Source organism: Filicampus tigris, chromosome 6 (genome assembly GCF_054856515.1).
Source record: "Filicampus tigris isolate MCC_2025a chromosome 6, RoL_Ftig_1.0, whole genome shotgun sequence".
NCBI lineage: Eukaryota > Metazoa > Chordata > Actinopteri > Syngnathiformes > Syngnathidae > Filicampus > Filicampus tigris.
The window spans coordinates 8,437,836-8,449,971 of record NC_141222.1 but is presented as its reverse complement, the minus strand read 5'-3'; the positions used below and the strand labels follow the sequence as shown (position 1 = coordinate 8,449,971).

Genomic DNA, 12,136 nt, shown 5'->3' with positions numbered 1-12,136 from the left:
GGCACAGGTGACAAACTCAAGGCCCGGGGGCCAGACCCGGCTCGCCATCTCATTTTATGTGACCCACCAAGGGAACCCATGTGCCGACGTCAAATTTCTTGATAATATATGAAAAATTGCTAATTGTCTTCACTTTGCATAACATTGAGATACTGTAGGCATTTCTGTGTTACCAACCATCCTTTAAAAAAAAGCAGTCAATCACACACCATTAAACTGTCTTATAATTTTGAAATTAGTTATCCATCAATGTATTGTGTATGTGATAAGGCAATCATACATTTGTGGTATATGGGTTCAGAGTCAGAATGGTCCTCCAAAGGGAAACCATAACTACAATGTGGCCCGTAACAGAACTGAGTTTGACACCCCTGATTCTAAATAATTTAAAGAATACAGTAAAAAAAAAAACAGCTGTAAATAAAATGACTAGTTAAGAGAATTTTGGTCATTGCTTGACATTAGAGGTGCTAGCAGCCTGAAACCGTGGTAACCAGTGATGCCAGTAACGCATTACAACTTAGTGCATTACTCCATAAAGTGTGAATTTAAAGTAACTGCCGATGTAACGCGGTGCTTTAATTAGTCACATAGACAGACTGCTACCTTTCAAATAATGCGTGAAGTTACTTTGCTAAATGGCCCAGGTCGCATTTGAAAAATTCGGAATTGAGGCGTTCGGACTGTCATAAAAAAAAAAAAAAAAGGAAAAAATCAGATACAGGTCGCATATGGGCAAAAAAAATCCGATATGGGAAGTTGCCTGCGGTGTGAACCTAGCCTTTGGTATTTATATCTTGCACATAGTGAAAGGCATTGTGAGAGTGTTCAAATTCACTGAATATTGTCTGAGGGAGTGACATCATTGTTTTCCACTTAAGGACTAGTGGCGTGTTCATAAACAGCCATGGAGGAAAGGGTCAGAAAGATCTGCGTTTTCAAGCTGGTAGTACAGTCATTATTTTCATCTAAAAACAAAAAAGTCTAGGCTTATTGCACACTCTGTGTTGTCAACAGAAGTTTTGTAGCTCCCACATTCTAAAAACATACACCCTAGGTGTGATTGTGAGTGCAAATATTTGTCTCTGTGTGCCCTGCAATTGGCTGGAAACCGATTCGGGGTATACTCTGCCTACCGCTCGAAGACAGCTGGGATAGGCTCCAGCAAGCCCGCTACCTTTGTGAGGTTAAGCATTCGTCATCCGTCTGCGGCCAGGGTACCTGTTCGTCACTCATCAGTCTGTCATTTTTTGTGACGAACTGAAGTGAAATCGTCACTCTGTCAGACCGTCATACAATCCCTCATAAGTCCGATAGTCCGTCAGTCAGTCCCTCAAAAAAAAAAAAAAAAGTCAGAAATACGGGTGTCCGCCAGTGAGGGCGCGATTACACTGACGGATGAAAACCTACTCTGTCATTCGTCAATCATCAGCAAAACGGGCATCCGTCAGTGACGACTGGCGGACCGGTCCGTCAGTCTGCGGAATGCCCACCTCTGTATGTATGCATACTCAATGCTCACCCTGGACACACTTGGAGAGGTCCCTAAGATTGAAGACATAGTGAGACTTGGCTGGAGTGGGAAGCAGATCCACACTTAAGCGGTTGTAAATCTCCACAGCTGAATCCACAATCTGTTTTGCGCAGTCCTTCACGGGTTGCGGGAACTCTTTGAGGAAACCAGACAAGATCGCCTGGAGGAAAGTTGAAGAAAAAACAGATATGCAGTACAGTACATACAGTATGCCTTATGAGTATATTTATGTGATGTGTATCCTGACAATGATTATCTGTTTTAGGCTTTGCTCTGAGGGTGTGGGCAGACAAAGCATGCTGAAGTGGCGAATGAAGCGCGGAGTCACAGGGTTGCGTCCTCCTCCTGGTGGGGCACAGGCGGCAGCGATAGTCATGTCCTGGAGAAGAGAGTGAGGAAGAGCTAAGGCAGGGAAGAAGGCTCTGGATTGTTTCATATGCAATAGTAATTGATTATTAATGTATGGAATTGTGTTGAATAGAAACATGACCTCTTACAGGGTGGGGTTCTTCAATTCTCAAGCTTCTAGTTAGTGCCACATTATCAATTGATATTTTGTATGCATATAAGTTTTGAAGTTACGAAGATTGATGAATTATTTGCAACTTTTTTAAAATTAATGATAAGATACCCTTTTGTCATGTATACAATATGGTTTAAACTCTTTTTAAAAATGCTGATTATTTAGCACATGCCTACAGGCACAATCATTTCTATAAAGTTATATATTAAGTTATATGTTATTTGCACAATAGTTTTACCTGTATCTCCTTCCAGAAGAAAAGCTCCCTGTCATAAAATCCAGAGAAGTCCTGGAACTGACGTAGAAGTTCAATAGGGGGCTGAGAGCCATAACTGTCCAATTTGGGCATATTAAGATCGTCCACAAACACCACTACCCTCTTATCCTTGGGTGCACCTACGCAGAGTGAGAGGGAACAGGATTAGGATACTTGGTCAATGAAACCAGTGAAAAGGAACATAACTGTTTTGATGTAGTACAGCTACAGCAGTGAAAATAAACAAATGATTGTGCGAATAGACATACAGACCATACTATGTGGTCATAAAAAAATGTTATGTTCTTTTTTAATTTATCACAGTGTGGTGTGGGAATTAGGGGGCCGTCCTTTTTACCAAGCATGTTCTTCCTCTTTTTCTCCAGCTTAGACTCAATGATTTCTTGTGTGCGGGCAGAAGATGTCTGAGCAGAGAAGTTGATATAGATAGGAATGTAGCCACAACTTTCCTGGATACTGTTGAGAAGGCCTCGAGCTATCACTGACTGAAAAAGACACAACCTTGTTTAGGGTTCCTATGGCTTAGGGAAAATTAAATTCAAGGCTTTTTCGTTTCATTTGAAATTCAATTTAAAACCAACTTGTTCCGAATGTGCCATATTGTCCAAACTTGCAACAGTACATAACTGGCGCACATCTGCGCTTAAGAGTCCCAATCAGGCATGAAAGTCACTCACCTTTATGCGAGTTTTGCAGTTTTGAAACAAAATAGGTGACTATGTGAATCGTGGAGATCCGATAAGAAAATCATATTTTTATGGAGGTATACCAGAGACCCTAGAGGGGTCCTACCCTATATACTCTTCACTTTTTTACCCTTGACCCATTTTTATCCCTAGTCCTGACTAAAACCACATCGCTCCGCTATCATGATTGTGCAATGTTACCATAAGTCATTCCGTAAATTAGTTAAAAAAAAAAATCATTTATTTTGAGATTTTCTGTCATAACCCTGTTGATTTAAATTACCGGTACACATATTTCTTTGATTTTTGCATTCTGCATGCACTATAAAGTTGGGAGAATTCTGACAAATAGCAAAAAGCAGTAGCTACAATAGTACAGTAGTCCACTGGTTTATGTACAGACATTTAGGATATTAATACAAGTATAATAAAAAAATAATCATAAATACTCATACTTTTGAACCCGGTCTACCACTGAAAAAGTCTATCTTTTTTGTTACTACTTGCCTTCCCCACTCCTGTGGAACCAGTGAAGAGTACAGAATGGTGCACTGAGAGCAATTTCTCCATCAAATAGCCATAGCGGACGGTGTCTGCAGTGGGGACCAACATCTCGAAGAAGGCTTGTTCAGCGTCGTATGCAAATAGAGGTATTATTTTTTCCCACTGGACAAACGAATTTTTGGTGAAGTTGATGAATACATCCCACAGGGCTCCATTGGTAGGAAGCTATAAAAGACCAAATGAAAATGCAATCACTAAAACACCTGCAAATACGGCAAAATATTCTAAATTAAACAAATAGGTTGCTTTCTTTTATAAACGCTTAAAGCAAGTGCTATCACATTGTATTGTTTTTTTTTCTCAATTATTCATCATAGTGTGTATTCTCAGATAATCTCAAATTATAGAAATTGAGTCGTTGTGTTACGATATTGTTTATTGCTAATATTGTTTTATCAGATAAAAGGGAGCTACCCTTTATTTCCATTTGCTCTAAGGCTGAGGAGCACACAAGATCTTTTTGTCTGCACTGTGTTTTTTGACAACAAGCAGAATTCTGTACTCAATAAACAATACGTTCCTATTCCTTTAACTGAGCAAATTCACCTACAAGACAGTTTACAACGATCATGTCCATCTGTTGTGCAGTACCTTTGCATTGTTGTTGTCTTTAAATTGCTCTCTGACAAAGTTGTCAAAATCATCCCAGTGACCACTGGGCAGGTTGCCCCCCACTGCCCACAAGTAGCAAAATATGAATGTCTGACTTATCACATCAGTAAGGCGCTTGGAATCCTGCCGTGCACCAACACACACAAAATATGTTGTCAGAAGATAATGTAATCGGACAAACAATGAAACAATTTACATCAGATTCATCCCGTCATTGATTGTCTAAGTATCAAGTACCATATTAAAGTCTGGTCCGTCTTTGCCGAGCAGTAACGACTCCATCAGCGAACAAAGAGTGCAGACTTTACTTATGTCCACCTGGCGAATTGCTTGGATGCAATGTTTCCATATAAATCTGAGCCCTTCCTCCACATAACGCTCAAACAACTCCAGCAATAATGTCTTCACCGGGTCTGGAAGCTTGAAAGACAGCAAGATGTGAAAGAACATGGGTACAGTGAGGTTAGAGATGCGTGCAAATTTCATTTGCATTGGCTGGGCAGAGAAACAAACCATCCGACTGGTAAAGGAATTAAATAGCACTACATATTTGATTTAATCTCAAATGACTGAGAATAACTGAACAAGAGTGCGTCTCCTTAAAATGTTGAACATGGTAATTACGGTATCTATTAACTTTTACGTGTTCCTATTTTGGTAGACTGGCGCCCGTGCGTAAAAACGGGCGCAACTTCTTTTTCATGCCGGTGCAAATCTCATCTGTGTTACACCCCATCTGGGCGTTTCGGCACACCAAGTTGCCTTGCCCCCGTCTCGTCCAACTATTTGGTAACAGAAAGTAGCCTGCACTGAGGGTGGTACCTGACGCATTGTCATTTTCGTGCCAGGGCAATGGTCCAGTTCATTCAACGTGTTTGTGAATTTGATAGACGTGCTACGCCTCACTGGGTGTTTCTGGCTCGCCCCTCGCAGCATTTGGTTAAAAAAAGTAGACTAGATTTTAAATTCGCAAAAACCAGGTGATCTAACACAATCTGATCAAGACGCAGACAGACAATTTTGGCCCTCCGCGGATGTGTTTGGTAGGCGTCATGGGATTTCATTCATAAATATGACACCAGTGGGGGACAATCCCCCTAAATCATTGTAGAACCATAAAAATATGATAAACAATAGCAACCCTGTCACCATCACTATTGTGGGCGTGGGGGTTGTCACCCAGATGCATGATCGAGGGTGCAAGGCGGTCTCCAATTGTCCATGTGTCATGCACGGCCAACTACATAATCTGCAAGGGGAAAGCTAGTAGTTTACCAGCCAATGTAATGGACCCCATTTCAGTTTCTGCAATGTCAAGCACGGCGTACTCGTGCGTACTCCGTCTCCGACCATCCTGATTTTAATGCAAATGAGGCATGCCGCTAGGATCGGCCGGGAAAAGACTTTCCACCCCACAGTGGAGCACAAAGTATGGGTGAGATGAACCTAACACATCAAGAATAACCTTAAAGGTAAACACACAGCAGTAGTCACTTTTTTGGCCGGAAAAAAATGTCACTCTATGCAACAGTTTTTTTTTTTTCATATATATACTGGTATAGTATCATGCTGTTAAGTAAATGCTGGTATCAAATCTGCCCACACACCCTGCAGTGGGAACATAACCCAGATTTTGTGTTCCAAATCATACTATGGAAAACTGACATGAACTGTGCATAATGGAAACACAGCTTTTCTTTTTTTTTTTTAACTCACATGGGGAACATAACATAGCATGAGTATTATGGACAGTAGCATTGACTATACACTAGTTTGGCAATATTCCAAAATTGTAAATTGTAAAATGTAAATTTGCCAGAAACCTTTTAGACACAATCCTACCTTGGATCCCAGACCACTGAGCCATGTCTGGACATAGGGCATCCACTTGAGTTCATCTGGGTCAATGTAGACCATCCCACAGCGGCTGACTGTGGCTGGAGATGCCACAGCCAAATCCTGAACCTGAAAAACAGAAAATCTGCTATTTTAAAATTTCTCAGGTTATGCTGATGGGAAGAACCAAAATATCTTTGGCAGTATGCAGTATAAGATGTGCACATGTAAAATTATGGTTCTGCAATAGCTGTTACCTCAAACACCATGTGTATGGATGGTGAAAGTTTGATACGTTCACTGTTCGCCAGACAGAGCATCTTGTTGTCATCCAGCACGGTATTCATGTTCTCAATCCACAGGGCATCAACTGGTCCATCACAAATAACCCACTTGTGGTCATCGCTGGGGTTGTCAACCGCATCGCGGACACTCAGCGCCATTAATCCGTCACGCCATTCAAGAGTCAGTGTGTTAACCTAAAGCAGAATTTATTTCAAAGAAAACAGAAATTTAGTGAATGTGCCAAAATGCCATTCTGTATGTACTGTATATCCCCAGTGTTCGTGGTACCTCTCCATAGAGTTCTCCCATTGTGATAGATTTGGGGTTGAGCACATAGGTCTTTACAGGCTGAAAGAAAGGGTTGTCCTCCTTGTACTCAGAGTTATAAAGCGTATCTAGTGTATCTGCCAAGACGGTGTAAACGGTGGTCTTTCCACCACCAGTAGGTCCAACCAACATGACACCGTGACGCACGATCATGGTCTCGTAAAGTTGGATAACCTAGTGTTCAAGAGGCAGGGGCTTCAGTCATTTCCTAAAACCAGCCAATTACTATCCATCAAACACTATGAATTGAAAAGGCTTGGGCCAGCTCATACAATACATACAACCATACTGTTTAATCACTCTTCATTGCCATCTGATTATAACTATTTATTTCCGATACAGGTTGATAAAGAAACCAGCGATTATAAATCCCTTAGTCAGTTGTACCTTATTAACCATGGTGGCCAGAGGCTGCAGGTTTCGGTTCACTATAGAATCCACGATGGTTGAGTGCAGTACACCATAGTCATGCTCAGGGATGGACACACCAGGGAACAGGTCAGACAGGATGCCACTAGATGATTTGTATAGTTACTGAATACAGTTCTTCCAGAAATAATTCAAAGTGCTTCACATGTTACACATTTTATTTTACAGACTTTTCCCGAAATGAACTTTTTTCTTTCAACATTTTTAGATTTTTGCAAATGTATCAAAAGAAAAACAAACAAATAAATCATATGTACATAAGCATCAAAAGAGCATTCCCTCAGCCTCAAAATTCAGCTTACGATCATATGTAAAACAGTGATCATCCGTGAAATGATTCTACAGCATAATTGTAGGTCCACCTGAGCTGAATTCGTTTGAATAGACATGGGTGGTGGTGGCTGGGGTTATGCGGTATTGGATATGGGGATGTAATGTGGGTGCAGACAAAGTGGTGATAATAGGGTTCTGTGTGTAGCCCGTTATTGTGAATGTACTGAATGTGCATGTTAGTGTCCCAGCTGGTACGCCAAGCATATTGTCTTGTTGCAGTGGAGACAGCCACGGCCATCCTAATCAGGAACACAGGAGGGAATGGGGCAGGGGGGCGGGATAAGTGAACACTAGCAACCAGATGCAGTAGACCTCATCCAGTGGAAATGTCCCCCAAAAACCACAATTGTTTTGGGAGCAGGCCGAAAACAAGTTTGGTCAGCCTCTTTGCCGATGACTCTCAGGGGGGCATCAATTGGCCTCATAGTTAGGAATCAATTCTTCATGGCGAGACTCCAACGTTTCCAAGGCGGTAGTCATTCTGTGAAGTAACTCAAGAGTCGCATCCGACTTGTGATTGATTTCACTCATCGCCTGAACCTGAGTGTTGATCACTCATCCCACACCATCCACAAAGATGTTCACTTCCAATAGAGCTGCTCCCGAATACTGAATTTTGCAATAGATCAGGAAACTGCCAGCTTCAAACAGCAGGATTCCAGTTCTCAGAATTCCAATCATGTATATGTCCTCCACATTCTCAACGGACAGAATTGAAAGGCACACCATTTTCCACTTATGTCAGGAATCTAGGGTGTATTCAGCAGCAAATTTCCCAGAGGTGCAAAAAGGCTCCCCACTGCCTGCTTTTCTCATTGAGAAAATGTTGTCGATTGTGCCGAGAGTCCAACTGACCGATTCCATGGTTCAATTTTTGGAAGAAAATACATGAGGAGGCTAGGGTGATAGTTGAGACAAATTGCAGCACAAAGACAAGCGTTCTTGATAGCCAAGCAGATAAGATAATTATCCAAATACAACCCCAATGAAAACCTGCTCGAGGGTGCTCTTGAAATCAGACTGAGGTGACGGTTCCTCTTTCAGCAGGACAACAACCATAAGCACACAGCCAAGACAACAAAGTAGTGGCTTGGAACAACTCTGTGAATGTCCTTCAGTGGCCGGGTCAGAGCCTAGAGAACTGAAAAAGGCTAAACTCCAATGCTCCCTGAATTCAACCTAATGGAGCTTGAGGGGTGTTGCAAAGAAGACTTGGCAAATCTACCCAAAGACAAATTAGGTGTGCGGCATCTTATTCAAAAAAATACTTGAGACTGGCATTGCTGCCAAAGGTGTATCAACAAAGTGTTGTGTGTAGAATTTTGTAGAATACAAAATACAGCAATCCCTTTTTTAAATAAGGCTGCAACATAATGAAATGTGGAAAAAGTGAATCGCAGGTAACACTGTATATAATAGCAATGCAAAGAAACACCCTTTATGCAATAGAGAATATGACGTTTTATTGGAACGAGAGAGAAAATGATCAAATTGATAGCTCCTCATAAAACTAGCGCTCTTACCCAAACAGTTCTGCATCATCTGTTAGGAATTTTGGCAGGTTGGAATCCCTCAGAGCTCTAATCAGAACCACATCCTCAATGAGGTCAGGGTTTTGTCTCTTCAGAGACCTGAAGAGAGACAATCAGATGATATGCACACTCAAACAATAAGCATGATTAGTTTCTATAGCATGCATGGCACTGTACTGTACTATGTTATGTTACACTACACTCTTTTACATTTATCGAGATGGAAGTATTACAAATGAATGAAGAAAATTACACAATAACATTTTCCTTTTGACGAAAGACTGATTCATTCACGGCAATATATCTAACAATACAGACTGTTGGGGATCTTCATTAAAATGGACGGGGTGGATCTGCAAAAACAAATACGTTCGGGACTGCTGTGTGGTGATGATTACCAAAGCCTGCTTCACTTGGCTATCCCTCCAATTTCGTTATATTTCAATACAATGACAATAAAGGCACTCTGATTCTGATTGTTCTGTTATAAAGGGATTGATTTTGTGAGAAGATAAATAAGGTTGAGTCTTTTATCACAGTTGTAACAAAATAGTCAGCATAGTCTTAAATGCAATAAAGATGCATGCATTCAGCTAAAGTGAGGTTTGATATTGAGCATCTGATTCTAACAACTTCACCATCTAAAAATGGAACAAAGACAATATACCGTAGTCATTAAAGTGGTGGATAATAAACATTTGGAATTGGCCAACTAACAAGGAGACCGAATGTGGGCATAAGGAAAAGACACGCAATGAATCGTGTCATTTGCTAGAGTATCCTGAATATAAGCCAATAACCAACAGTGTAGGAGCATCCATTGAGCATCTGCCTTAGTGTTAAAGCACTTATGCATACCAAGAGCAATTGTGGCTACTGCTCAACGCCAGAGATGGAAAATTCAGGTCCAGAAAGTAAAATCCCTGCCACAGTTTGTCTTGAGCCACAAGTGCTTCGGATCAACTGAACTCGTTGACCTGCCGGTTGGGTAGAAGCACCTGTGGCTCAAGCCAAACTGTGGCAGGGTTTTTACTTTCTGGACCTGGATTTCACATCTCTGCTCAACGCTTATTGTAGCAATTGTTATGTATGTTAGTAGGTTGTCTTATAGTAGTTCTTCTAACAACCCTTAAAGGCAAAGTCACCCAAACATATATTTTTATAAGAATATGTTGCATGCAGGCCCATTAGTTGAAACACAGCATTCTGGTTAATATTTCGTTTGTGGAATATGAGTTTAGCAGCCAAATCCACCCCTTTTTAGCCATCTATGGGGGCGGCCATTTTTCCACTTCTGTCAGCTGAAAAAGACATCACAGTTGCTCAGGTTGGCTACCGTATTAAGTAGTAATATCCCTTCGTTCATGTAATTTGAGCTATGTGTTCGCCCCCCCCCCCAAAAAAAGAAATATTTAAGCCCTCTGTGACGGAAAAAGAGATTTTATATATGTACTACATGTTGTCAGCCTCTGAAAATAATGGCCTACTCATATTTTGACAAAGAATATATATCTATATCTTTTTGCCTTAAAGCGGAAGTCGACCCAAACATTTTCTTGACAATAATATACCCTATGCAGCCTCACTAGTCAACATATGGCCATAGGCCATTGTTTAAGTAGGGTGACGATGTGTGATTCTCTGACCCTGCCATGACCAGAACAGATTTGACAGCTCTCATTCCAAAGTCGTAGTGGTCCTGCTGAGACAGTTGCTCAGAGCACAGCTTGTACATTTGAGTCATCTTCCTTGCTAAAGTCTTACTGGACTCAAATCCCTCTGAGTATAAAATCACCTGCATGGAAAAAGAATGGGATTAAGGTACAAACAGGTCCAGAGACCAAAATGCAGTTCAGCAAATGGCCGAAACACATGTTTTTGTATTCTACTGTAAGGTTGTGAACACGTTAGTGGCTCAATGTTTACCTCAGCAATGAGTGCATAGTTTGGCACCATCATAGCTACGGGCCTAAAGAGAGATTTAAGATTATCAGGCAGCTCTGATCTTCCAGCATAGCCTGGGTTCATGGTAATAAATGCTGCACAGGTCATCACCAGCTTGATCTCCCGGCCCTCAAATCGAAACTTTGTCATCTAAGAAGTAATGCAGTAAGACTTTAAAACACTCTATTGAAATGTTACATGGAGCGATAATATCTGTGGTAGCATTTCTAAATGTTTGTACATACCTTAGCAGCTTTGGCATTCCGTATGGTTATGAGCTGCTGTGCAATGACTGACAACACCTCAATATCGATTCGATTAAACTCATCAAAACAGCACCAAGCGCCAGACTGAGCAAGTCCACTGAAGAAACGCCCCATCATCTGATGGAGAGATATTGAGTAAAGGATAGAAAAAAAGATAAACACTTATTTTAGAGGATTATCATAATTTATATTTTCATATTGAAAGAGGAAGCACAGAGGAGCATGTGGTTAGCACGTCTGCTGCACAATAAAAATGTTCAGGGGTTATGCCATTTTGTAGGGGTGTCCGATTGTCCAGGAAGTGTAAATGTAGGTCACTCAAAATTATCCACAATGCACTTGGAAAAGTAGTGAGCATCGATGTTCACTCGACAGGTTAATATAGACCACAATGCATTGCAAGCAGGAAAACATGTCGCAAGCACGAATGTCAAAGAGATACATAACTGTAGGCCACGGAAATAATCAATTCATTTTATTAAATTCAAAATATGTACAACAAAGAATTAAAATTGTGTTAAAAATATTTATTTTTTTATTCACAATAAATAGTCAGAAATCTTAATGCGCCGGTGCATCATAACAGGTACGGTGGTCACGTGATATGCGATGAGGCGCAAGTAGTTAACTGGCTGTCCAAATCGCCAAACAGAATGAGGAGACTAGTACAAAATAGTGCAATGTATAGTGCGGCACTCTACATTGAATGAGGGGTTAGGGGATAAGGGTGTACATTTGGACACAGACCTAAATTGCCAATAGGTGTGAATGGTTGTTTCTACTACATGTGCTTTGATTGGCTGCAGACCTGTCAAGGTGTACCCTGGTCTTCATGAACATTGTAAGCGATAATGGATGGATCGATGGACTGTACACTGTGTTCTAAATTATTATGCATGCATGATTGAAGTTGAATAAACATTTAACCATTTAGATGACCGAGTTAATCGCAGGTTTGATAATTACTTTCCCAGTTGAACCAATCTAA

The 12,136-nt window shown here is 40.9% G+C and overlaps 1 protein-coding gene across 3 annotated transcripts in view; it reads right to left on the bottom strand.

The window, feature by feature from the left end:
* The window catches only part of dnah6 (dynein, axonemal, heavy chain 6), a 67,212-nt gene that overhangs the window by 35,911 nt on the left and 19,165 nt on the right, over positions 1–12,136 (bottom strand). For all 3 annotated transcript variants that reach the window (XM_086034276.1, XM_086034275.1, XM_086034277.1), the window contains 15 exons: positions 11,128–11,265; positions 10,865–11,032; positions 10,585–10,733; positions 8,930–9,037; positions 7,032–7,158; positions 6,606–6,818; positions 6,290–6,511; positions 6,039–6,161; positions 4,434–4,616; positions 4,176–4,319; positions 3,524–3,749; positions 2,672–2,815; positions 2,296–2,453; positions 1,782–1,913; positions 1,523–1,694 (listed from right to left, as the gene is read on the bottom strand). In XM_086034276.1, the coding sequence (XP_085890402.1) occupies positions 1,523–1,694; positions 1,782–1,913; positions 2,296–2,453; positions 2,672–2,815; positions 3,524–3,749; positions 4,176–4,319; positions 4,434–4,616; positions 6,039–6,161; positions 6,290–6,511; positions 6,606–6,818; positions 7,032–7,158; positions 8,930–9,037; positions 10,585–10,733; positions 10,865–11,032; positions 11,128–11,265 (2,407 nt within the window). The remainder of the gene's footprint in view (positions 1–1,522; positions 1,695–1,781; positions 1,914–2,295; positions 2,454–2,671; positions 2,816–3,523; positions 3,750–4,175; positions 4,320–4,433; positions 4,617–6,038; positions 6,162–6,289; positions 6,512–6,605; positions 6,819–7,031; positions 7,159–8,929; positions 9,038–10,584; positions 10,734–10,864; positions 11,033–11,127; positions 11,266–12,136) is intronic.